Below are 26,364 nucleotides of genomic sequence, written 5' to 3'. Positions count from 1 at the left end.
TATAATTCAATTGGTGTAACAACATAAATATATTGTCAAGACAATTATATTCATCAACTAAACCTTGGAAGCACTAATATCGACATTCCTCAGAGTGGTCCTTCGCAACTTCCTTACCTTCTCCATCAAAGCTAAATTAATAGTCAGACTTTTCTCCAAAGCATCAAAAAGCAAGTTCTCTTGAAATACTGCCTGGAAGGGCATGTCTTCCAGGGAAAACACATGTACATTCCCATCTATATCTCCGACCACCAAGCAACGACCAGTTTCAATGAACTTCACCACTGTGTTTCTAGATCCGGTTGGAGATTGTGTCTCTGATTGCGGTTTCCAAACTTTCCTTTGGAAGTCCCATAACAGAATTGTCGTTCCGTAGATTGTCGCCAGAATTGTTGAGTGTGTAGGACTCCAATCCATCCCTTGAACTGAATTCATGGTCACGAATAGTTCATGTAAGGGCTCAGGAATGCCTGTAACATGCTGACAATGTATTTTTATTTAAATAAAAAAAACAAGAACATGGTACCTTCGGCCCAAATGCGGAGATGCCAGTCATCCCCGTAAGTGGCATATATCTTCTTGCTGAAGGGAGAGTACTTCAGGTCATTCACAGGTCCATAGTGAGCCAAGAAAAGATCCAAGTGTTGGTTCAAGAAATTTGTAGAGCATTTATGAACGACTCCCTCGCTGGTACCCACCAGATAAATATTATCATCTTCTGGGTGCCAACGCAGGAATCTTGCGCCAACGTATTTGGACACAGGGATGTTGAGATTAGAGCACTGTCTCATGGCGTTGAATCCTTTGAGTTTTCCATCAGCTTTGGCTACCCTCATCATTTGCTGAGACTTAAATGGTATTTAAATTCTTATGAGCAACGAAGACTAATACTAGTTGAAAACACCTGCATATACTTAGTATTTTCAATGGTGTAAAACACCACTCTTCCATCATCAAAGGTAGCACAAATTTGTTCAGAAGCTTTAGATGTATCTAAGTTGGTCTTCCAGACTACGTTCCACACAGGATCAAATCCTGGGACGTTCTTTCCAATTATATGGGTTTCTCTGCTTGATATGCTTATGACCATTACGTGACCATTGTGGAAGCCGATAGCCAATAGATTAGGATCCTTCAATGCTTTTCTTATTATTATTTTGAAGCAGACTACGAGGCAAGACCAACCTTGGTTGAGAAACTTAAGGTCGTAACAGGGTTGGTAAAATTGTAGGTCCTCTCCGGTTGAACTGGATTCTTAATATTCCAAATATAGACCATTCCAGTGGTATTCTGGTCGAAATAAAACTTTCCATAGCCTACAGCTACTAGGTCTTGGTTGCAGGGGTTCCATTCAAAAGCTGTCACACAACGATCTAAAATTCATGAATTCTAAAAACATTCCCGAGTCTCAAGCAGTGTTCAAGACCTTTGGTGGAATTATTAGCGAAGGTCCATAACAAATTCAATCGATACTTATACTCGATATCATCTCTGAAGAGCTCGGGATCCGAGAGGCCTCTGAATCGCTTCTGTTCTTCGTTGAAGCAGTTGTTGGCTAGTAAGCGTTCAATAACACAAACTGCTTCTTGGAATTTTGAATTTTTGAATAATTTGGATAGCTGTCTCTCATTTGGGTCCATTTTGTCGCTATCGGTCAATGAGACTTCTGTTATCAAAGAATCGCTGTCCCTATAAAGAGAAAATGCTTTAAATCCAAATGTTCGAAATGAACATTTTACTTGTGGTGATAAGAAAGGGTATACAGAACAAATCATCCAATTAGGTGGATAGGAAAATCAAACAGAGTTCGTGCTCATCTGCTCTAATTAATAAAATACTGAAATGGCGATTTGTAAACATTTTCTATTCCCTTGAGGCCGGATTGTGCATTTTTGAAAATAACGTGTTACATATATGAGGCGTTGAGAACCAGACCAGACCATCCCCGGTTTATTTATTATTGAGATAATAAGGGTTGAAAAATGTTGAAATATTTATTTTTTATTCTAGTAATATCTATTGAGATTTTTCAAGATTTTAGTTTTGTGATCAAGATAGAAATTTATGTTCTTTTGATAAACTATAAAATCACTATTTTAATACGCCAATGTAAAATTTTATTGTGTGTTGGTCCACTTTGGTTTTATAATAAATTAAATTGTATCAATATGGATCAAAACAAAAACGAGCAAAAGTGTATTTAGAATTTTTTTTATTAAGGACCAAAATTGTAAATTTAAATCTTATTCGTCATCAATTGCTGGAACGGGATTAGCATCCTCCGCTACTGTCGAACTCTTTAACGATTGGTAAAAGTGGTGGTAGATTGGCGGAATAAACTCGATTAGCTGCAACAAATCTTTTTTCTTTGCAGTTGTTATAGAGTTTCCATTAGAATACAACAAAGGCAGCGCATCCTGTAAGTTTTCTACTGAAACGTTCCTTTTTCTGATATTACATTTTCTGATGTTACATGTTCGTAAAGGTTGTAATTCGCCAATCCCATGTTTATAGAAAATTAAGAATGGATTCTCTTTGGTCATTGTAATAGTATGTATTTTTAACTATTCAACTTTAGTAGAATCTAATGATATTTTTCGGTTCGTTATGAGTTTTTCCAACCCAGCTGCAGAACGAAAATTTTCTTTTTTCATTAACTCTACTCGAAGTGGATTTTTTTTCTTGCTTTATAAATGACATCTACCCAGTTTCTTGGAACGTAAATATTAGGGAAAAATTTCTTGTGTTTTTCAATGACACCGAAATCCCTATCGCAGGATCGAAATGAGTGGACGCCTACCAAGAAGTTATGTTGAATTTCCTCCACCGTCACTTCTTTAGATTGAACGATATACTGGCAGAATAAAGCCATTTTGATGTTTCTGTTTTCGCCTCCGCAACCATCAGAATACATTTTAACTTTTTTTGTATTTACAAAACTTTGGAAATAATACATGAAGCAAAAATGGACTTCTTGGAATCCACGTGAGGCAATGGACTCAACCACACGAACAACTTGCGGACCAACGGCTTCGTTGGTCCGCAAGTTGTTCCAAGACTGAATGTCCACAACTGCTTTTTATAATAAGTTATACCAGTGGATATGATAGGTGTCAACAAGGTTTTCATTAGATCAAAAGCAATGATTGTAACATCGTCTTCTTGTAAATGTTTTAAATCTAAATCCATAGCATCTTTCAGTTGTTGTGCTTTGCGTTGGTGCATTTCTAAGGAAATCTTTAGTTCAGGTTAGTTCAGGTTGTTGCATCAACCTCGTGTTTTATTTTATTATGTAAAGAATCACATGTCTTGCGGGAGTCTACAATTGTAGCATGGAAATGCAGGTTAAATGTCGTGTTAAATATGTCGCGAAATTTATACTCCGACACTGGATTGGAAGCTGACTTCTTGTATTCTTCATAAAGAATTCGTATGTTTACATCTAGACTAAAGTACTTTCTTTCGATTTTATGTTGAGAATAGTGGGAAATGTATGTTGAAAACTTTTCTATAAACCTACTAACCACATCAACTTCTTTAGCAGATGTTCTATTAGCAGGTGGGTGATTTCTTCGTTGATCATTTGACATTATCATATTAATTTTCTTCTTCAGAGCATGGTCTAGTTTACCATCGAAAACCATAAGTACTTTTTTGAATAAGGTTTTATATACTTTCATGCCATTTCCGTGATTATCAAATAAGTAGTAAGTAATAAGTAACAACAACTTTTAGCAGGAGAAAATTACATAGCAGGCATAATTTTTCCCTATACATTGGTGTATTGCTTACCACTTGCCAGAAGAAATTTACGGTTTTTTTTTCCACTGATTCACATCTCTGACACGCTTTCTTGATTAAAAAAAAAATTTCTTGCACTTTGCTTGTTAGTATCAAACTGCCACCATGAGCATCATAATTATGATCATAATCACTCTCGGCTTCTAAGTCTGACGGTTGGTAATTATCGGAGCTTCCATTATTTCCAAAAACTGAGGGGTCAGAATCAGATTCTGTATCTTGTTAAGAATGAAAAAATTATAAAATCGTACTTAAATGAAACAAATGACCAACTTTCTACTCTTTATACCTTTTCAATTCTGGTTTGCAGTTTCACATGCATAACCACTAGATTCCATAAGTTTAATTTTTCGATGAGATTTCAAAGTTTCACTTGGTGCTGTTTTACAAAAGATAACGATGCAGCTGACTAACCACAATAGACAAATAAAACTGTATGAGAGTAGATTCAAATTTTAATCACAATAAACAAAAAAATTTTACCGAGTTAAAGTGATGCAAGCCTCATGATTCAGTATGGCATAGGTTCATAAACAAAATAATGAGGTGAACTATGGTGTTCAAGTATCGTAATTTCATATAGATTATATGAATTCCGGATAATTCACTTCCGCCTTGTAAATTAAATATTGGTATGCAGAATAAGCTGTTTGGTTTAGTTTCTACATACATGTTGGATGGTCCGGTCTGGCTCTCAACGCCTCATATATAAGGGATATTGAATGATGAAATTACATACTCTTCTCAATTAAAATTGAGAGAAAATAATGAAAGAATATGATCAATTCTTCAAATTTTCTTTAATAATGAATATACTATCATTTTTGAACAGGCAGCTAGTGCATCCGTGTTGATAGTTTTAGAAGAGTTCATAGATGTTAATTCTAAATGTTAGATGAATATCAAATTAATGTCATTTTGATGTTTGATTTTGATTTCGAAAGTTTTAGTTGATCCTGAGGAATTTACACTGAGTTGGAACATGTTTAACGTATAATTATTCATTACAAACATGCATTTTTCGGACAATTCTGGATCGGATGGCGAAGGAATGTTACAAGTAAAAGGTCTGAACTCACACAAGAGGTACACATGTTTGTCATACCTCAAGAAGGGGTTCTTCCGTTGGTTTTTCTTCAACGCTATCAGATTCTTGAGACTATATTATACAGCTTTTGTATTTAACATACGTTTCTAATTCTCCACATAAAAACGTTAAAAGGAACATATAAATTATCGCTCAATAACAGTGTTATCCAAGGGGAAACTTGACTCCTCTTAATCTTGAAAAATAACGACTTTTCGGAAAATGTTCAAAATACGTCGAAACAGTTTTTGAGGGGAATGAATTTTTATATAAAATTCAACCCCCAAACTTCACTTTTATGCGCATCACAACAACCCTCTCAAAAATTTTAAATAACACTTGGGGTCACCTTAAATTAAAAATCTTTTAGAACTACATTCAATGCTGTAATGCGATTCAAAATCTATCGATTAGTTTTTGAGAAAAACAGCTATACATTTCGTAAAAAATGCAATACAAACTCAGTTAAATAGTACGTAAACAAGGAAAAAATTTGTTTGTTGATAAAAAATTTATTTGTTTTTGGATGTTGCACTCAAAAACATTCTTAATATAGCTTCATATATTATAATTAATCATTTTAAAAAATGCCTCTTTCAAAAAATTCTGGATCGGATGGTGAAGGAAAATTTCTGTAAATAAAAGGTCTCACATACACGAAGTATACATTCTTATCCCACCTCGAAAAAGCGATATTCCAACTAATCATTAAACCTCTTTATTTTGCTGAATGAAATAATTTTTGTTACTTAATTGTTACGGAAATTACGCCTTTTTATCGTGCCTATCATCGTCATGTCTAGTAATACAGATTTGCCTACGTAGATCCTTTTGATTTGAAAATATCAACTTTACGTCATTTAAACGTTTAATTTTGGTTTTAAGGGTTTTAGCGCATATTAACGAATTTCGTCTTGATTTTCCTATTTACCCAGTTGGCTGATGTTTACAATATAAAAGATCACTATAACAATGTCTCTTTCAGTGAATTCTGGATCGGATAGCAAACAAATTATGTATAAGTAAAAAATTTCAATTGATGTTATCTGCTTTATCATACTTAAAAATTAAATGTATTTCATTATGCTTGAAATCTTAATTTTTCTTTTATTCATCTCCCTTTTACAGAACTTGAGAAGGTATACTAAAAACATCAACGTCAAAATTATAAAACTATAATGAGACATATTTAACACATCGACAGCAAATACTTGAAATATTGCAATATCAATAAATTCGTATCATAATTATAATTCCCAAAAAATAAGAATACGCAAACTAACCTACAAGGTTTTCATGTGAGAATGAATATCACCTTTATCTTATTTATTTCAAGGCTTAACGAAGTTTGTTATACAAAAATGATTAATACAGGTCAGAATGAAAAACTCTAAATCTAGAAAATAATAATAAACTGGATGTTCCATTGCAAGAAAAAACATATGTTTTCGTTACATCTCGAGAAGATGAAGTTGAAGAAGGCGTGTAAATTATCACTTTCTGCGGAATAGACACTACATTATCTGTTTATCTGGCTGAATCAAATCATTATATTTACTCAGCTACTACGCGAATTACGCCATTTTTAAGTATGCACTTTCTATTTTTTAAGATAATACAATTATTTTTCAGCAATCTCAACAACTTTTGGCTAATTTGTCAACATACCTACATTCAGGTGATGTGGACTCCGCTGCTTGCTGTCTCGAGGCATCGTAAGTATCAAACATCTCCCAGTTTGAAGCGAAAGACTTTGTATTGTGCACATGAATGGCTGCTGCTTCTGTGCCTCGAGATTTCTTCAATATTTGCATGGTCTGGGTTTCTGCATTGACCACCTTTCTATTTCGCCCTTTGCCTTCTGTAAGGTAGAGGTAGTCTTTGTTCTTCTGATTAACCACGTCACCTGTTTTAAGTATTCTTGAATGGAGATTTTCGAAGATAAAAATTAAAAAAAAACCTTCTTCGGTGTCTTTTAAAGCAGTACAACTAGGCAGATCCAAAATGAAGAATGTACAAGTTTCACTTAACACTAAGCTGATATGGGTAGGCGCCTTCATTCTGAGTCTTGCAAGTGGACCCTCAGATTCAGCACCTTTGATTTCAGAACACAATGGGAACCGCGAAACCTCTGAGTCGGACCCAGGTTAGGTTGTGAAATTATGGCTCATTATGCGCTCTAATACATCGATTGAGCCTGAAATATGGTTTGATCGATATATCCAAAGACACCATCTAACCGTTGTTTATCCCCATGGGAAATAATTTCAATTCCAGTTCCGGTACCCGTATAAGTCAGAAACTCATGCTAGGTAGTAAACGCAACAGTGTTTCTTCTAGTTTCTCTGCAAGACAAAAAAGGGAGCATCACCCTATACGCTGAGCTGTGTCTTTATCAAGATGATATAGATCTGGATGTAATGGTTTTGAGGCGCAGTTTTTTCCATTGTATAATATAAAGCTAAGATTTTTGACTCAAAAATGGTCTCGGGCCTTCCGGGAGTTGAAGAGACTTTGGCTCCTGGAAGCTCGAAAGTGTCACATATGTCTCTCTCGTGTCCTCCGTGGTTAACGTAAGACATATAAGAATGCGAGGTGATGAGTGAGAAGTGAACATTTTTTTATAGAAGAAGATGCAGATTTGTCATTATCAGAAAAAGGGTCAGGTAAAAAGCTTAAATAGACTCTTAAGTGAAGTGTCGTATTACTGTCGCTTCGGTATGTCATATCAGGTGAGTTATGACAATCGTGGCATGTGTGGATCCAGTGGATCTTTTATGTAAAGTACAAAACGTTCCCCTAGGGGTGACATCAAAATGACGTCAAAATGACGTGAGTTTATTAAACTTGCGTATGTGGGCGTTGTTGTGACATGCTATTTTGACGTCATTCTTCAGGAAACTTTCTAGTTCCCACAGTGCAAAATAGAGCCATTGATGGTATATAGATACTGAGTACAGCCATGAAAGTACATTCATGGTCGATTCGATGAAGAGTTGGAACTCTCCATTGATGTTTTTGAGCACCCCTTTAGACGAAATCCAAAACTCGATTTGAACTGATGTAATTCGTTCCTGGAATTTTCATTCTTTCTAACAGATTTATTGAGATAAGAAAGGAAACACACCGAAATTGTAGAGGTCAAGATGTGAGGCTCGAACTGAAAGTGATTCACGTAGACATGATTGGTGGATTGCTGATAACCCAGAGGAGTCAAGATGGAAGAGATTGAGTGGAAAATGATCATATGTAAAAGAGGTATGTTACTAGATTTTTTGTTTTCTTATGACGATTCCTTTATGTATCTCAGTCATTAAAACCTGCGTTATTTGCAACCATCTCTTTGCTTGATTTTCTCGTGCGAATTTTTGAAATCATCATGAAACTTCATGAGAGAGCAATAAGGGATTTTAAACCATCTTTATCCATCAGCAGAAACTAACCTGCCTCTCAGATCGCCCTTTATTAGCCTCTTGTCACATTAAGCTTTTAAAATGTCTGAATGGATAAAGTTTGTTGTTTGTGCTGATGGCAAAGTCAGAAAAATCACTTTAATGATAATATCAAGTAAGTACTTTATGGTTATTTCAATATTTGCGTTCAATATCAATAAAGATTGATTGGCGGATATCTGAAATAAATTCTACACAGGTAACCTTTTTTTATTGGTGTATAGTTTCCTTAAGCTCCCTTTTTAATCACTGTGACGGATAGTTTGTCACTTATGTATGGAAAAAAGTTCGTTTATCTGGCACACTAATCCGCAAAAAATACAGTATTGTTGATTCAGTCATACCAGATCAAAGATCAATATTGTAAAAATCAGAACCTCCATAATCATAAAGATTCAGCAATACCTCACAATTAAAATTTCCTACGCTGGACTGATTTTTGAGTCTCTTAAGTGGGCACTTAAGACTCCAATCAATCGTCATTGTATTAGCGGTCTCGGAAAACCCAATCAACACTGAAACTTCACTTTGATTCGTAACAACCTTGATATATAAACTGTAAATTGCGTAGACAAAAATCAGTGCATGTGGAGAAGGCAACTTTAGCCAGGAAAGCTCATTCATTCAAGATTCTGCAATATGAAGGTGGCCGTTGTTGCTTTGTTGGTGTTAACAGTGTTACTGCAAAAGTCCCTTGGAGACAAAGCTAAGGAATGTGTCGTTTCAGACTGTGAAATTGCGAATAACTGCCGTTGTACTAGCACCGAAGGACCTATAGATGTTGAAAATTCTCCTCAGGTTAGTTTTCAAGGAAGAAAGAGATTTTTTACTTAAGCATTTTTAAAGCTTATAGTGTTGGCATTCATCGATGCTGCCAAAGACGAGATATACGAGAAAATATGGTCCCCTTTAGTGGAATCGCGGAAGAACCCAGATGGTGAATTCGTCTCTGCTTCCTTCTACATCAACCACGAGTACAGTAATTACCAAATCGTCCACGATCTCGCTACCATGGGATTTGAAATTGGGGTTCACTCAGTAACGTAAGTTTATTCATACAAAAATTATTTGCGATTTTTTAAATGAATTTTGCAGCAACTACCATGACCAGGCCTACTGGAGGTTAGCCTCTGAAGAACTGTTGGAAAAAGAATTCGGATCTCAACGTAAAATTATCGAGAAATTCGCCAATATTCCTGTTGAGAACCTCAATGGAGTTCTAACACCCCAACTCCAGTTGGCTGGCGACAACTCCATCACTGCCTTTACTTCATGCGAGTTCACCTACGACAGCTCATGGCCTTCGAAGAATAGGCTGTTCCCTTACACTTTGAATTACCTATCCGACCAAGAGTGCAACATTGGTGCTAACTGCCCTCAGGAATCTTATCCAGGCTTCTGGGAGGCTCCCATTATTGATTTGATTGGTAGTGACGGAGATGTATGTAACACCATTGCCGGCTGTTTCCGTGAGAATTCCACGTGAGTATATAAAGAAATTCTTTGTTGAGACTGATTTTAATGAGAATTTGTATTATAGTGTTACAAGTGAAGAATTCTCCGACTGGCTCGTAGAACAAGTAGATAACGTGAGGAAGAGCAACAAAGCTCCTATGACTTTGATTGTAGAGGAAAACTTGTTCCAATCAGTTGAGAACTCTTGGGATGGTTTGGTCGATGCTCTAGATAGGATTCAGAAGGACCAACAAGTGTTCTTGGTTTCTCAAGCCAGGGTTGGTATTACCAAGATTTTTATAATAGAAGGTGCAATATTTAGTTGTACAGGTCATTGAATGGATGAAAAATCCAGTTCCAGTTTCGGAATTCAAGACCAATCCAGTAACTATTGACACCGGTTGTGTGGAAGCGACCTGCAACTTGCTGAATGAGAAGAATCAGACTAGGACAATGGTCTCTTGTGTACCGTGTCCGAAGAACTACCCCTGGCTTGATAATCCCGAGGGAAACTAGATTCGTTTTTTTATTTAAAAATAGAGTTTTCATAATGTAGGTCCTTGCGTTTTATTGTAAGAATTCGATTTGGTGTTTAATTTCCCGAAAGAGCAAAATTTTATACTGCTCGTTTTTCCTGTTTCTCTGATTTACGATCTGAATCAAATTTACGACCAAAAACGTTTTTTTTGCCATGCCCTGTATTGCTTCCATAATTCCACTTCCACTTCCTATTCCACTGTTGAGTATGGGTATCTCTGTTTCAAAACTACAGATCCCATCGATATCAATGATTCACTTCAAACATCTTTAACAATGTAAAATTTAAAAACAATTTGCTTTTGATATCTTATATGATCTCCTCTAGTGTTATCACATACCAACATTTATGGGAAATTGTTCTTTATCAGTCCATCGTTCGTCCCTTCCATATTTTTTTCATAAGTCATGAGTTCAACAACTACCAAAACCTTCATAATCTTCCCAGTTATTAATTTGAAATCGATGTACCTACAGTCTTTAACGGTTTTCAGTCATCTTGTAGTTGATTTGGTTTTTTGTATGTATGTGTGAATTTTATGTATGTTTCTTCTAGGTCGAAACATACATAAAATTCAGCGTTTTTTAAACCGTAGTTTATCAAATTTAAAAAAGAGTCAAAACCATTTTTGTTTGCCACTAGAAATAATTATTCTTTATAATCAAATGGAATCAGGGTGAGCTACGTCAACTATTTCCTTCTGTTATACAGTTGTAGTCATATGGTATTAAATTTTTGGGGGCGGAGCCCAAAACGCTTTCACCATTTCATCAAGAATCTTTTTATGTGGCGCGATCTATACACTTTTACTTTTTTGTTAAAAAATATTTGTAATTTTTCTTAGATCTTCATCTATGTGTGAGTTGCCAAACTACTGTTTGACAGTTGGTGTTAAGGATAATTTATAAGTGGCGCAATCAGTCAATGAAAAAGGTAGCGTAAAAAACGACAATACTCTGATGCAGTTTTTTAAATCTAATGTATTTTTATTCTTCGTTAATTGTCTAGGAATGGTAAACAATATGATATAACTTTTCCACCACTAGACCTCATCAAATTAAATAAACTTTCCTAAATTAAAAATAAATGAACCATTAGATATAATTAACTTGCAACAGAGAATGTTATTTTATTTTTTCAACTATACATCTCCTTTCTTACGTAACTTGAAAGCAAATAAATGTCGCACAAAATAAAGGCAAACCGCCAAAATAAAATTAATTTTCATAGACGAAAAATTGAGAAGTGATAAATCTCGTCAAGAGAGTTAATTTTTGCAGCATGAATGTACTAAATAATAAGGATATACAGGGTATATTTTTAAATCTGTTTACTATTGCTATCGCTAAACCGATGAGAGTTACGACATCGGTGAAATAATGTGGAATGTTTCCATTTGCAGGGGCTTTCAATAAGTCATCATAAACAGCGTTATCAATTTTTTTCCTGAGATTTTACGAAAGCTAGATGAATAGAAAAAGTGGTACCTCAGCTTAAACTCGCTGGAGACATTTTCATGATAATTTCACCTTTCAAGACTTTATCTGCGATTACTTCTGGAACTCCAAAGGTACGGTCTTTTCTTAAACTTTGAATTATTCTTCATATCAAAAGTTCAACATTAGAGCTTGATGCCCTAAAAGCTCTTATCCAGGATTCTAGAAAGCTTTTATCCTTGGTTTAATTAACTCAGATGGAAATGTACGCTGCTAATTTCCGGATGAGTGCCAAGTAGGTCCTACAACTGAAGAGCAGTTATTTAGTTTGAGAATATAATTATTGAACATGTTTTGTTCAATTCTCTTAGGAGTTATTCGGAACACTTGGTAGATGTTTTAAGCAAAATTCAAGAGGAGGAAGAAATTTTCCTAGTGGAACTGCCATTTTTTTTATAGGTGAAATGAGTTGCAGTTGGTATTGCTTCATGGTAACTCCTGGATAAGGTAATTATTAAGTTAATACTATTTGGATTTTGGGTTATGATAGCTGATTAATTGAATGAAAGATCCAGTGTAAGTTTCATTGGGTTCATACCCAGCTCCGACTCAAATCCATTATTCCATGTTAGCCTGCCGTGTGACTCATGGCGGAACTAAAGAGCTAAACGTTTTGACAATTTAGCATTAATTTTTAAATAAAAGTCTACGTATTCTTCATCTAGTGTTTATTTAGCATTTTCATAAACCTTATATGACCCAAATGGCTTATTGTTGTGGTAATTATTAGCAGCTGCATAGTAATATAGACCTCTGGAACCCACAATGTGTATGGGAAGATAGCGGCCATATTGAGATAAAAGCAATGCTATGTAAGGGTTAACGGGGCCTTGATCTGGATGGTTTCCAACCTGGAAAGCGGATAAAAAATGATAAGAGAAATTTAAAACACTATGGTTAAGTTGTGTAAAAAGTGATGTCCAAGTGACTGACTAAGGAACCCGCAGAAATTGAGCTTACCCCAATTTGTGTAGATGGAACCTCTAAGAAGGTACTTAATAGAAGGGCTGTCGTCAAAGGATTTCCAACGGGATGATACCCTGCAGCTGGAAAATAATTATACGTATAACCCCTATAACCAACGCCGACGTGAAAACAGATTCTAACACACGTGTTTGTTAGGCGGATTTCCTCGCTGTTTGCAGTCGAAGGCGTTAAAGATGCGTTTGCACGTCTTAGGTAAATAATGATTACTAATGTTTTAAATATGATGACGAATAAAAGTAAAATTTAATAAACTGGAAAAATAATAAACTGAAAGTTTAATTTAATAATAATAACAACAATTAAATTAAATTAAATATGCAAAAAATATGCCAAAGCATGCTATTGGCATAATTTGAGAACAGAAGTGAACATAAATTCACTATTCTGATAACTTTATCAAGAAGTTAAGGACCATAATCATAACTAAAAAAATTTGTTAAAGCCATGTTGCTATTGGCATAATTCCTTGTTCCATGAAAATTATTTTCCAGCTAACGTTGTCAGGACTTTGATCTATGGACCCTATTCAATAAAAGGACACAACTAAAATTTGAAATCTCAAATGAGAGAAATCCAACATTGCTATCTTAAGGCTCTGTTTTTCAAACTCCTGATAACTTAGCGTGCAAAAAAAATTCCATAGGAAGGACGACAGCAGAAGAAAACATTGATCAATTTCTCCATTGCCATGAAAGTGATCGTGCTGGTAAAGCTACCTGGGGTGTGGAAAGCCAGACCTAAACCGTAATTAAAGCTTAAATACCCGGGTCAAATGATTTTCCTTGATGGAAGTCTAATCCCCTTGAAACTAACTTCGGGGGAGTATAATCATATCCAATATTCTCTGAAGCATATTGTCCTACACTGATAGTGAAGACGGTGCTAATGAAAAGAAAAATGGTGTCAACCTGAAACAGCATCAAACATTGTCATGAATATATAAAGCAAAATGTCTCTTACCATGGCATTGCACTAGCACACCACTCACAAAATCCAATAACAATGTGACGCGCGTGAAGTTAGATTTTGCGGGAAAATACATTGAAAATTCAATGTGTAGTGAAGAATTACAAAGAACATGTACCTTAAAGTGATTAGTCTTGTACTTTGATAAAGTGAAAGCGAAGTCTTATCGGTAATTTAGCGCAATTGTTATGTAACATGGAAATAATTATTATTCCACAATGCGCTTGGGTACCAGCAAATTATATAAATATCGTAGAGAATTTATTTCCCTTCGAGGTACCCTATAGAGACAGCACTGCCTATATGTATGTATATAGCGCTCGTAAAAAGTATTGCAACACGTTTATAACTTTCATAAACCCGATTTTAAAAAAATGCTTAAACACGTATAATTTTATTTAAAAAAATACATTTAATATATTATTTTCGATGTTTAAAGTTTTTCCCCCTATTCAGCTGCCCTGACTAACTTTTTTTTTCCAAATGTATACGTACCTATTGTAGTATGTTAAATGAAAAATAATTCAATAGGAATACAGCGGTATACTCGGAACTAAAACTGAATTTTCTAGTTTCCTTAAAAAATAAAATTATTAGATACAAAATAAAGCAACCCACCATTACATCAAACAAAATTGAAATTCGTACAATAAATGCTCAAATTGGACTCCAATAATAGTTTGGCAATAACTCAATCGTTCCTCGAAATCTTTTATGTAATTATCCAGTGTTACTTCTGTTATTAATTCTAACTCTGTTTGAATTGTAAGACGTAAATCATCTAAATTTTGTGGACTATTTTTGTAAAAAAAAACCCTTTAAGTGCCCCTACAAAAAAAAATCGAGGGGTGTAAGATCTGGAGATCGTGACGGTCACTCTATTGCGCCTCTTTTACCGATCCATCTTCTAGGGGAAATCTCATCAAGAGACTCTCCCAGCCATAGCATAATGTGCTGGTGCACCATCTTGTTGGAACCAAATATTATTGGCTACGTGTTTCCCATTTTCTCCAGGAAAAATTACGGCGAATGATGGAACTATTTCGTTTTGCAATAAGCGCAAGTATAATGCATTGTTTAAGTTCCCCTTTATGAAAAATGAATCGATTAACTGCTCATCGATTATATTCATCCGTACATTGAGTTTTTGCGAATGTTGTATATATAGAGTCTGCATGCAACGAGGATTATCTGTAGATTAGTAGCGGCAATTATGTCGATGGATAGGTCCATTTAAGCAAAACGTTGCTTCATCCGACAATAAAATTCTACAAAAGAACCTGTTATCGTGAAAGCTTTTTTCTTGCATCAATTCACAAAATTTCATCCTGTGATCAAAATCTTCAAGCGTCAACTCTTGGGTAAGAGAAATTTTTCTCATTTTAAAAGATTGCTTACTGTTTTTGTAGACATATCAAATTCATCGGCAAGTTTGCTGATAGGTTGTATTGATTTTTCGTCGACAGATAGAAGAATGTCTAGTGCTTTATCGTCACCAGTTGCTGTTTGAGGTCTTCCACATTTTAAAACAGCTTTCACATTTCCAGTTTGTTCAAACTTTTTATTAATCCAACAAACTACACTTTTATCGATAGGTCGATCTCGATATTTCTCATTAAATATGAGATACACCTCTTCATAAATTCTTTTGTGATCTCCATACCCTAAAAAGATTAAAATTCCAATTCTTTGCTTCTGAGATGAACGATCCATTTTTTATATTATAATTGCGATAGGTGCCAAATAATTGAATACTACTACAATTCTATGAAAAAAAATTGTTTACAGAGAAAATAATTTGGAATTTCTACGTCTTATTCTTTTTCAAAGTGCAGTAAGAACGGATTATCTATCTAGGAAGCAAAGATTAAAACTTTTAATCTTTTTTACATATGAACTTTGTTCTATTTTTGTAGAAAACTGTAGATCCAATTTTAGTTCTGAGTATGCTGTTATATCCCTTATTGAATTACTTTCCAACCTTTCCATTTGAAAATAAAAAGTTGGTACATATAGCTGGATAGGGATGAAAATTTTGAACATCGAAAATAATCCATTAAATGCCCTTTTTTTATAAAACTATACGTCTTTAAGCATATTTTTAAATATCTGGTTTATGAAATTTATAAACGTGTTGCTATACTTTTTGCAAAAGCTATATATTGGGGATAGAAGAACATTGTGATTTGTCTTTGAGTGATGCCATCAACTATTTTCTTCCTGTTAAGTATCATATCAGTTATTAAAGAAGAAAATTTCTATTCCCAAATATTCCTTACCTCAATCGTCCAAGCCTGAAAGAGGGATCCTGGTCGGTCAGGTGCGAATCTGGCATCCCGACTGTCCAGGTCTGAATATGGACCCTGGTGGTCCAGATCAGTTAGATGATTTTGAAATTTACTACAACTACTGATGATACATATGTAGTACATAAATTGTGTTAATATAGTTTGGTCTTCTTAGGAGTGAACTCACTAGTGCCACAATTCTAATAACTGTAGTAGCGATTATTCTATTATTAACTGTGCATCACGTTGTCAATTTCTATCAATTCTATTTCTATATCTACATCTACAGAACAAAAAGAAAGTGCTGCTGTTAATGCGAACTTGCAGATAGAATAGATGAACCGCAGGAATGTTATCATTCCACAATGCACCCGTGTAATCATTAGTGACGATCAAAAACCACCAGCAAATTATTGAAAATACTATCAAGAGTACTTCAACCTCCTTTAGAATTTACAGTCAACCATACCTGTGAATTCACCCAAAATGTATCACAAAATAAACCATTTTTGGTGGTGTGCTCTATTATTCCGCATTGTTTTACCAAGTATTATAGTGACTGGTAAGTTCGCACTTCTTTAATCTGCAGGTTAGTTTAGAGAGGATCTGAGCCAAACCAACGTTAGCGAATAGCTGAAAAACTATCTCATGATGATAATGATGACCAGAAAGAAGATCAAAATTGAAACAAGTATCTTATGGCTTGGAAAGGCAACATTAGTGGTCTTGACTGAAAAAAATAGGATTCAAATAGACCTATAGTGCTCAACTGGTTCTCTCAAGGTTCCTCATTTTTAGTTGCTTTCTACCGCCCTACTGTGACCTCCTACATCTACCTAATATTCGGCTGCTACGCGCCGTTTTTCTCGGTCCCAGCAAAAGACTCCATAACCAAAGCAACTGGGTTCTACATGAAAGCCCTAATTACTTCCTGTATTGTCACGGCTTCATTAGTCCTCAGCTTCTATTTGATCCAGCATTTTTCTACTAACAAAAAATATGATGTCGAGGTATTGAATAGTCTTCTCTGATAATGCAAAACTTATTTCCCTCCATAGTATTGCAGCCCCATGGAAACGGCAATGCGTACATTGGGAATAGTGAAGTATAGCGGTTTGTCTATGAATGACGCAATCAACTGGGTGCTTCCTGGTGAGTACCAAATCAGCGATTAAAAAAGGTAATTTTAATTCTGAAATATTCCTCAGAACCTCTGATGCTGGTTGCTTCCATAGGGCTATACATAGCCTTCAAGAAATTGATACCTGTGTCAGCAGAATTAGGAGAAAGTGCTGTTGCTGCTGGGATCTTCCAGCTGGAGGAGAGAAAACGCAAGAAAATTGTATCTTATCTCCTGAGCTTTGGTTCATATATTTAAGCATTTTCGATTATGCTTAGTTGGACATTAACTTTTAGGAAAGTATTTCTCCTGTTTTCTACTATGTTTGATAGCAGCCTTGAGCCCCAGTATCATCGGAGCTTTCTACTACTTGTCATTTTTGGGAATCGTGACCTATTGGGCCTTCAACCAACCATTGGGAAGAGTTCTGGCGTGCACCCTCACCTACCTCTTCCCAATTTATTTGTTCCATTTGACGTTGTTGTTCATATACCAATTCCAGTATTTGCAGGATCACAACGCGTTTCAAGCTGCTACTATTAGGGCTAGGTCGTCATGATTTCTTCAAAGCTCACCAAATATTCAACTCAGCCTTTGCAGACTATTGGGGCTGGCGCCTTTGAGGACATATAAAGACTGCACTGATCCCAGAATATTTGTTTTGCACTCTCAACCAAAATCAACTTATGCATTGCCATATGTCTTGTATGGTATATACCATGTCAGCATTCTGATTGCCAGGCAGATGCTTCAAACCGAGGTATCAGAGCTATACATTTAATTACCAGGTAGTTCAGACCATTTAACAAGGGAAATTGCGGGAAAACTATTTAACGTTTCATAATACAGGGTGCTTAGAAAAAAATTGTTACATTTGGGATACTAGAACTCTATTTTTTCTTGCTTTACATTAATTGATTAATTACATTTACCTGTACAGGCTGTGTGTGTCTGGAACTCAACCACGAGGATCTCGGTAACCATAAAAGATCGATAAGAGATCGGTTAAATCGGGATGAAGTTACGCAATTTGGAGTTCAAGGACATGCCATTTTCAAACTTGACAAATCCTGAGGAGTTTCAGAGATATTCTAAAAAATTGAGATTTTGGAAAAACGTCTTTATTTTTTCCTTGGTTTATTTAGCGAGATAATTCAAAAATATTGCAACGCGCATGTGTTATATTTGAAACACAACGTTTTGATTTTCGGCAACCATCATCAACAACTTTGGTTTTTCTTATAGGCCCCATTTTGGACTTTTACATTTTTAAATTTACAGTTTTTTCTAATTACGACGGTGTGTCATATATTAAAGTTCAGTCAAGAAATCGAGAACTGCGTGCTTTTTTCGCATTCGTGCAAACTTCCCAAAACTTGCACTGATAATTTCACCCTTTGGATTGAGCCAAATTAGCCCATTTTCCCATTGAATTTCATTGCATGTGATAAGTAGTAGCTCTAATCCACGTCAGTGGCGCACATTGCAAATAAAGTTTTATGATGATTTTGGAAAATAATTATGTTATTCGACATTGTGTTACAAAAACCTGTTTTTTTTTTCTTTTATTCTATTTTGGGAATAAGACCTCACATCCCAGTAGATCTTTTACAGTATTCAACCAACATTAAATAATTGGTCGAAAAAATCTGATCGCAAAACCCAACAATTTTCCCAATTTATGATTTATTTTACGCATTTGATTTTTTTGCTGGTCCTTACTTGAAAATAACATTTTATACGCCCCTGTTTTACTGATTAAAATTATTTTTATTCGAGTTAGATAGAAATCCTGCAGTGTTCAATACGCAAGATCGATATATAATATTCTTTAAATTTTCATGAAAATCAGTAATGTATCTAATAAACAATTTTCTCCTTAACATTTTGAGACTTTGGATCCCCATAGGTAGGCCCCTCACTTTTATTCAAAATCATTTACATAATTAGTAGTAATAACCTTTCAGTATTTTCGAAAACCAGTGACGTATTTGGATTCTCAGAACATCTACAAATTCTCAAAATTTAATAATATAAAATTAATAAAGATAATTTTTCCAAACGATCCAACTAATACGAGCTTGATTTATCGCAAATTCCTTTTATCCATATTTCGCCGAACACCCCTATATGCTCAAATTTTTTATGTTTCAGGATGGCATTCGCCACTTGTTGGTGGCAAGTTTTCATTGGAAAAAGGAAACTCTGGCTACACAGGGATGGGTACTAGTCACCAAAGAAATGCAAGTATGTGGCTTTAATCATTTAATTAAAGCTTTTAATGCTGGATATCACTTGAAGAGAAAGATTCAATTAGAGAAAGGAGCAGCTACTGAAGAAGCCTTGTTAGTAGATAAACTGAAAATTTGCTTGAATTATCTACAAACATTCTTGTTCGACTTTTCTCCACTACTGGGCAACTTCTTGATGATGGTTATTGCATGCAAAATACGCCAATAGAATCAAATGATCATCTCAGTTTTCACATTTAAGATATGGGCGATAGCTTACTTATCCTGGACCAGCTTTGGCCTTCTAATTCTGGCCAACCTCGTGTGGCTAATGCCCTCTAAAAAACAGGCCATGCTTTCTATTAGCCCCCTTATGGCCCTTATCATGTACATAATGCTATTTGGCCAGTATCTCTATTCTCTCAATTTAACAGAGGAGGAGCTGCCCTCAAAAATGGGAGCTCTTGATTTGAGACCTGGTGAGACTTTGACCAAAAGTTTAAAAAAAACAGCATTTATACTCTGAAGCTAAGATTCCTTTGCGAGGCTTCATTGGAATAGTTCATATTCTCAGTGGAAGCGGCTACTGTATCAGAGGTCCTTTATATATCCTGTTGCTGCGGAAGAGCTTTCTTGGTTGCTACATGGCTGCTATGTGCACACTTTTCCATTTTCCTTTATCTCAGTAAATATACTGTTAAGTTCTTCGATCAGGTGCTCATTTTCATGCTCAAACATCTGCATATTTTCAGCGCACAATTCTTCATCATAATTCACTGGAGTGGATGGTAATGGCTATTTTTTCTGCTGTACCCACCAAATCTTTCAGCTTGCAGGTCTAGGCTCAAATTTGGACAATTTATAAGCGTGAATGACCTTTCTCATTCGTAAATTTACTCTGACGAGAGAGGATGTAAAAGGAAAAATAAATCAGCTTTGTCGGCACCATCCACTCCTTAGCGAGTTATGATGAGAAATTGATCATCAAAGATATGCGTATGTTTGAGCAGGAAAATGAGCATCTGCTCAGGTGCTTGGTTCGGAAACCTACAACAGGAATAGGATATAAAGATGGCTTATATTCAGTGATGTATTCCACTGGAAATTTGAAGTACACCTATGAACAAATCCGGCAAACCGTGTAAATGAATGCCGGATTAAGGGCATCGATGTTGTTCTTTCTAGTGCCGTCAGTTTAATCATATAACATTGAATGGGGTTTTCAGGATTTCGGATATTTTACAGCGAAAAGTGGATAGCACTGCTCGCTAAATCTTTAATGGGATTTGTAATATTCGTCACACTTAGGCATTTTATACAAGAAAGATCTATAAGGAAAAAAGAGGCTGAACTGGCAAAATCCAGACCTGATGCTTCCGAAGCTGGGCCTAGTTACTGATCTTTTACCTTTTCTTGCCTGTGATTGTCATGATTTTATTCATCAAGGTCCAGAGCCACCAGATCCTTCCCTTGTGGATACCATTCAAGCAGCCAGCCTCAAATTCCTTTCCTTGTGGTGGATGTGGGTCGTTATACTCACAATGATTTGGATGGAATTCTGGTCAAGCAGCAGCTTATTCAGAATCGCCTTCGTCGGTCTTGCTGTAGTGTTTATGATGACCTTTCAGGTGAAAACAGTCAATTTCCCCATCTACTGTATCAAACATTTTACTCTTCAGCTATGCCCCTTCCCCCTTTGGAAAAACTTCCTTCCTTTCTACTGGTGGATTGTAATGGTTTATGCCATGCTGAACTTGGTGGTGCTGTATATGTTCCAGATCGACGTAATCAGAAGTCACATGCTCAAGCTGTTCACTTTAAAACAGTGATATTTTTTAATTGTAATTAATCACTTGCGTTTATGGTGATTGCTAAACAGGTACAAGGAGTTTGGGTGCTGGATTTGGACGGGCAATACTGAAAAGTTGGTGGGAATGGCCACTCCCATATTCTTTCAAATTGCTGTAGCTGTGCAGCAAAATTATTTCCAGAGCACATTTAATGTTCTTACTGAGGCGAAAACTCCTGAGGAACTCACTCAAAGACTTAAGGCGATGGAAATGAAGGGTTTGCATTATGACTTTCTTTGCCAGTAATGAGTTCATTGTCACAAAAAATTTCGCAGTGGTGACAAAAACCTTTCACAGCGTCATAGACATCTTCTTCACCATTCTGGAAATTCATCTACCAAAAATAATCCTCCTTATTGGGTGGTTGATGTGCGTATTTGATTTATGCGCAATTTTCGCCCTTTTGATACTACCCCTCACATTGGCCTGCATCATGGGGAGACGATTTTCCAAAATCATCACGTACACCATTTCATGTCTTGTCCAGGTCTTTATAGTCCTAAGACTGATTTACATGAACCAGTACAATGACCATCACGACTGGGACTATGTGGGCAACTACGTAGGACAATCATCATTTTTCCATTTAGTTACTCTAGCTAGTTTAAATACAGACCAGGGATGGGGTGCGATATAATGTGACTTTAAACACTGCGGACTGGTTGGGTTTTCACAAATCCAGACTAGGAAAGAGCAAAGCAGATTTTCAGCAGTTGGTCTGGTGCTTCGGCTTCGTGTTTACAGTCACTCTAAGTAGGATTGTGAGTATCAGAATGCAGAACTATAGAGATTCCAGGAGGTTAAAGAGGCCACGTCAGGCAGTAATCTTTCCTGAGATTACTTATGGAAATTCCCATGACAACTTAAAGAATTTGCTCAAATTTCTGGCAAATTATGGATTTTATAAGCTGGGCTGTGAAGTAGGGTTTACTAAGAAAATGCATAGAATATTATCATGAGATATTTCAGATTACTCTGTTGTATGCCGGAGTGGTAATAGTCATAAGAATGGACGCTATAGCGATAATTTTGGTCTTATGGCTGTTGGCAATGTTCCCATTCAAGAGAGAATTCATGAGGATCCTGTGGCTACCATCAATTCTGTTTCTGGTGGGGTTAATTTTCATCCAGTATTTGTTCACTTTGGGGTGGTGGCCTACGTTTTTTGATAGTAAGCTTTATCAGAAAATGCTACGAAATGTTTAAAAAAATTCAAAATTTACAGACTCCTTGGCCTCTTACTGGAACTCGGAATACTTCCTGCTCCGTCTTCAACACTTCTGCCACTTAATGAACATGGCCAATCCGCCCATAAAAGAGAAAATTATCCACGATTTTATCCTGCTTTTGATTATGTCCAGACAATGGAAGGCTTTCAAAATGGAAAGAATCCTGACAGGAATAGACCTGCTTGCAGGAAGTAACGCAAGCGTTCATCATCTTATTGATGACTTGACCGTTCAAAATCCGATACCTGATTTCACTACCGTCAAGAGGCAACAAAATGTCTGTAAATTTTCCTTCATGTTTATTTTAGAAAACTTTCAGGAACTCTCTAGATTACTTCACCAGCGTCCTCTTCACCATCTGGTTTTACCTATCTCTATTAGTTACATTCCTAGTAGGCACCATGTGTCCTTCAATCTACTCCTACGGATTCATCCTAGGCGCCTCTGTGTTTCTATGGGAAGGTTCTAATATATTCTTAAGACCCCCAAAGACGATTTTACTGAGGTTGGTTTCCCTGACCTAGCCTTACACCCTAATTAGTTCTAGTTTTTTTAGATGGAACCTGCTCCTGACATACAACATCTTGGTAATGGTTGCTAAAACTATATCCCAAATTTTCGGATGTGTCCTCGTGCATGAACGCCATAGAAACTTCAGTTGTCGACTACTAAAGTGAGATACTATGTAGGACCAATTTTCCTGATTTTATTAGATTTTTTTCTGTTGGTTGCGTGGAGAAATTCCAAATGACCGACACAACTGCTGAACTTTCCAGAACATCTTGGTGTTCCACAGATGTTCCTCTAGGGCTAGAGTGGAACTGCATTAATTTGTTTTTCCTGCTAGGACAGCAGCGCATTTTCAAATCATATTACTTCATTCATATCGTGAATGATGCAAAGGCCCACACCATTTTATCTGACAGAGGTAAGGCTTGGCAGAAAGCGAGGGATTGTTATTTATTACGATTTTAGGAGCCAAACTGATAGAAGAAAACAGGCGGAAAAAGAGAGAGACAGTGGATAATGAGAGAAGAATCATTGAGAAGAACATAAAGAAGAAGATGGAGACCATTAAAGCTAATGCTTCAAAAATTTTAGGTGCATGCTTCTAGAAAATCGCATATGATATTTAAGTATTTTTATTTAGAAATTCGAAATGGCATCTACACGAATTTTGATCAAGTTGATCGGGCTACTGATGTACCGCTTTTTCCTGCTGTAAATGAAGATAATGATGATGGTGATAATGATGGCAATGATAATGATAATGAGGGTGAACATGAATCGTACGATCATATGCCTTTAAGCGAGGTACACACCATTATTGACTGACTAAACCCAATTGATTGTAATTCTATTGCAGTACTTTGGGTTGTACCACACCACAGATATCGACACAGTTTTAAAAACTACAGATACTCGCAAGAGAAACAAGGAAGCTCTGATTAGAAAGGTGAGAGTAGATTTTCTATAATAAGCACCTATTCACATACACAATTACTCTTTAGGCTCAAGGAAAATCTGCTAAAGCCAAAAAGATTCATGATTCAGGTTAGTAATAAACATCTTGAACCTTAGTCTTAAAACACTTTTATTTCAGAGAGTTTCCATTCTATCAGAATAGTGAAAATTCTGCATTTCACATGGGGAGCATTTGAAAGTCTGATAGTCAGCATTATATTGCTTATCGATGAAGCCTCAAAGGACTTTAGGAAGATTTTGGATGAGATGGAGTTCGACAAGAAAACACTTAAGGCAGGCTAATATGCTTTAGATAAATACCACTCAGGTACTCCTGGATTCCTGATGTTAATGACAGAACTTGAACTATCTTGTAGGAACACACAAATTATACTAAAGGCGTTAGGTTGGGATCCAACAAGATTTGGCACCCAGCTGCGACATACGAAGAAGTCTTAAATGACGAGTAAGAACCCGTTGAGAGCATTAAAATCCTTCTATCTCAGCATCTTTTAGGAGACAAAACCAGAAAAAGAAACGCGAATTGCTGGAATATTCGATTTACATAAAACTCCTCAGAGCCTGTTGGTACCTGCTCATGACCTATTCAGAGTCTCTTTGCTACCTTACGATCTTGGTCTACCAAATCCTGGGGAGCACTTTCATCTCACTTCCTATATTATTGATGACTTTTTGCTGGGGTGCTCTCACAGTTCCGAAGCCCTCGAAAACTTACTGGACCATCAATATAGCTTATGTTTTGGTAGAATTTTGATTCCACATATGCATCTCCTTCCAGCTCATGACTTACTATGTGGAATAATTTTAGATCATGGCTCTCATTAAGAACTTCTTCGATTTGGAAATAGCTCCATGGGAAGGACACTGGAATCAATATCATCCATTCTTTCCTCCGAGGCATATAGGATTGTTCAATAACTTAAAAGGATTGACGTTGTTAATGTTAATTTCCATGTCTTTCCACAGGTAACTAGTCGGCTTCCATAAGGTTTTAATGACAAAATCCCTAAATATTCATTAAGGCGTTTAGTAATAAGTTTTCAATTACTGGTTAATGTAATAATTAGATGTTTCCAATTTAATCGTTATCATTGATAGTTAGTGATGGGTTTTCAATTATCAGTCAGTGGACCGTTTAAGAAGTAATCCCTTATTTCTTCATCAGCGTAAATATATTATATCTATAGTGTAAGTAAGGTAAGTTGGCGTCGCAGCAGTGTCTTGTGAACTCTTCGCGACGATTAACGTTCTAGTAGAAAATTCTATTAGAATGTTACATAGCGCTTTATAAAAATTATTGCAACACGTTTATAACTTTCATAAACCCGATTTTTTAAAAATGCTTGAAAACATAATTATACTTTAAAAGAGGCATTTAATACATTATTTTCGTTGTTCAAAATTTTCCCCCTATCCAGCTGCCCTTACTAATTTTTTATTTCCAAATGGACACGTACCTATTGTAGTATATCAAATGAAAAATAATTTAATAATGAATACAGCGGTATACTCAGAACTAAAATTGAATCTTCAGTTTCTTTAAAAAATAAAATTATTAGATACAAAATAAAGCAACTCACCATTACATCAAACAAAATTGAAATTCGTACAATAAATGCTCAAATTGGACTCCAATAATAGTTTGGCAATAACTCAATCGTTCCTCGAAATCTTTTATGTAATTATCCAGTGTTACTTCTGTTATTAATTCTAACTCTGTTTGAATTGTAAGACGTAAATCATCTAAATTTTGTGGACTATTTTTGTAAAAGAAACCCTTTAAGTGCCCCTACAAAAAAAAAATCGAGGGGCGTAAGATCTGGAGATCGTGACGGTCACTCTATTTCGCCTCTTTTACCGATCCATCTTCTAGGGGAAATCTCATCAAGAGATTCTCCCAGCCATAGCATAATGTGCTGGTGCACCATCTTGTTGGAACCAAATATTATTGGCTACGTGTTTTCCATTTTCCCCAGGAAAAATTACGGCGAATGATGGAACTATTTCGTTTTGCAATAAGCGCAAGTATAATGCATTATTTAAGTTCCCCTCTACGAAAAATAAATCGATCAACTGGTCGCCGATTATATCCATCCATGCATCGAGTTTTTGCGGATGTTGTGTATACAGAGTCTGCATGCAACGAGGATTGTCTGTAGACTAATAGCGACAATTATGTCGATGGATAGGTCCATTTAAGCAAAGCGTTACTTCATCCGAAAATAAAATGCTAGAAAAGGACCTATTATCGTGAAAGCCTTTTTCTTGCCTCAATTCACAAAATTCCATTCTACGATCAAAACGTTCAGGCGTCAACTCTTGGGTAAGGGAAATTTTATATGGATGAAATTTTTCTCATTTTAAGAGATTGCTTACCGA

The 26,364-nt window shown here is 35.8% G+C and overlaps 4 protein-coding genes across 5 annotated transcripts; 2 read left to right on the top strand and 2 right to left on the bottom strand.

Moving 5' to 3' along the window:
• Positions 1-31: 31 nt before the first annotated feature.
• LOC136417390 (dynein axonemal intermediate chain 4-like) lies at positions 32-6,980 on the bottom strand. The gene is made up of 7 exons (XM_066403061.1): positions 6,849-6,980; positions 6,557-6,794; positions 1,427-1,689; positions 1,186-1,373; positions 905-1,132; positions 527-848; positions 32-470 (listed from the first exon to the last, which is right to left on the bottom strand). Exons 1-7 carry the CDS (start codon positions 6,946-6,948, stop codon positions 58-60), a joined length of 1,752 nt encoding a protein of 583 aa, XP_066259158.1. The 5' UTR covers positions 6,949-6,980; the 3' UTR covers positions 32-57.
• A 1,907-nt stretch (positions 6,981-8,887) lies between these two features.
• LOC136417499 (chitin deacetylase 8-like) lies at positions 8,888-10,350 on the top strand. Its single transcript, XM_066403210.1, has 5 exons — positions 8,888-9,138; positions 9,187-9,383; positions 9,436-9,822; positions 9,881-10,073; positions 10,126-10,350. Exons 1-5 carry the CDS (start codon positions 8,980-8,982, stop codon positions 10,309-10,311), a joined length of 1,122 nt encoding a protein of 373 aa, XP_066259307.1. The 5' UTR covers positions 8,888-8,979; the 3' UTR covers positions 10,312-10,350.
• Positions 10,351-12,490: 2,140 nt separating this feature from the next.
• Positions 12,491-14,001, bottom strand: LOC136417423 (uncharacterized). Of its 2 annotated transcripts, XM_066403099.1 has the most exons (4): positions 13,777-14,001; positions 13,580-13,724; positions 12,790-12,875; positions 12,491-12,680 (listed from the first exon to the last, which is right to left on the bottom strand). In XM_066403099.1, exons 1-4 carry the CDS (start codon positions 13,777-13,779, stop codon positions 12,498-12,500), a joined length of 417 nt encoding a protein of 138 aa, XP_066259196.1. In that variant the 5' UTR covers positions 13,780-14,001; the 3' UTR covers positions 12,491-12,497. The 2 variants fall into 2 exon arrangements, with proteins under 2 accessions (XP_066259196.1, XP_066259197.1); XM_066403100.1 differs by lacking the exon at positions 13,580-13,724.
• A 2,555-nt stretch (positions 14,002-16,556) lies between these two features.
• Positions 16,557-24,267, top strand: LOC136417358 (piezo-type mechanosensitive ion channel component-like). Its single transcript, XM_066403029.1, has 23 exons — positions 16,557-16,632; positions 16,869-17,080; positions 17,129-17,222; positions 17,279-17,434; positions 17,487-17,739; positions 17,791-17,950; positions 19,345-19,623; positions 19,684-19,900; positions 20,648-20,812; positions 20,868-21,049; positions 21,101-21,246; positions 21,301-21,488; positions 21,547-21,833; positions 21,886-22,191; positions 22,241-22,442; positions 22,497-22,767; positions 22,820-23,005; positions 23,214-23,428; positions 23,476-23,601; positions 23,651-23,814; positions 23,867-23,956; positions 24,012-24,054; positions 24,104-24,267. Exons 1-23 carry the CDS (start codon positions 16,557-16,559, stop codon positions 24,265-24,267), a joined length of 4,182 nt encoding a protein of 1,393 aa, XP_066259126.1.
• Positions 24,268-26,364: the final 2,097 nt, after the last annotated feature.

The sequence above is a fragment of the Euwallacea similis genome, chromosome 28, assembly GCF_039881205.1.
Source record: "Euwallacea similis isolate ESF13 chromosome 28, ESF131.1, whole genome shotgun sequence".
Taxonomy (NCBI): Eukaryota; Metazoa; Arthropoda; class Insecta; order Coleoptera; family Curculionidae; genus Euwallacea; species Euwallacea similis.
This window is presented reverse-complemented; position numbering and strand designations above follow the sequence as displayed.

What these genes read in the sequence shown, in the direction of transcription:
- LOC136417390 (XM_066403061.1), bottom strand. Translation starts at nt 6,948, where the DNA reads ATGAAGGCGCCTACCCATATCAGCTTAGTGTTAAGTGAAACTTGTACA. An exon ending in TTTAAAAGACACCGAAGAAG is followed by an intron (nt 6,795 to 6,848) that starts GTTTTTTTTTAA and finishes TACTTAAAACAG; the next exon opens with GTGACGTGGTTAATCAGAAG. An exon ending in TCTCCGCATTTGGGCCGAAG is followed by an intron (nt 471 to 526) that starts GTACCATGTTCT and finishes AGCATGTTACAG; the next exon opens with GCATTCCTGAGCCCTTACAT.
- LOC136417499 (XM_066403210.1), top strand. Translation starts at nt 8,980, where the DNA reads ATGAAGGTGGCCGTTGTTGCTTTGTTGGTGTTAACAGTGTTACTGCAA. An exon ending in ATGTTGAAAATTCTCCTCAG is followed by an intron (nt 9,139 to 9,186) that starts GTTAGTTTTCAA and finishes GCATTTTTAAAG; the next exon opens with CTTATAGTGTTGGCATTCAT. An exon ending in TGTTTCCGTGAGAATTCCAC is followed by an intron (nt 9,823 to 9,880) that starts GTGAGTATATAA and finishes TTTGTATTATAG; the next exon opens with TGTTACAAGTGAAGAATTCT.
- LOC136417423 (XM_066403099.1), bottom strand. An exon ending in AGGAAAATCATTTGACCCGG is followed by an intron (nt 12,876 to 13,579) that starts GTATTTAAGCTT and finishes ATTATTTTCCAG; the next exon opens with CTGCAGGGTATCATCCCGTT. An exon ending in TTCCATCTACACAAATTGGG is followed by an intron (nt 12,681 to 12,789) that starts GTAAGCTCAATT and finishes TCCGCTTTCCAG; the next exon opens with GTTGGAAACCATCCAGATCA.
- LOC136417358 (XM_066403029.1), top strand. Translation starts at nt 16,557, where the DNA reads ATGTATCACAAAATAAACCATTTTTGGTGGTGTGCTCTATTATTCCGC. An exon ending in GCTGCTACTATTAGGGCTAG is followed by an intron (nt 17,740 to 17,790) that starts GTCGTCATGATT and finishes CAGCCTTTGCAG; the next exon opens with ACTATTGGGGCTGGCGCCTT. An exon ending in GGCAGATGCTTCAAACCGAG is followed by an intron (nt 17,951 to 19,344) that starts GTATCAGAGCTA and finishes TTTATGTTTCAG; the next exon opens with GATGGCATTCGCCACTTGTT.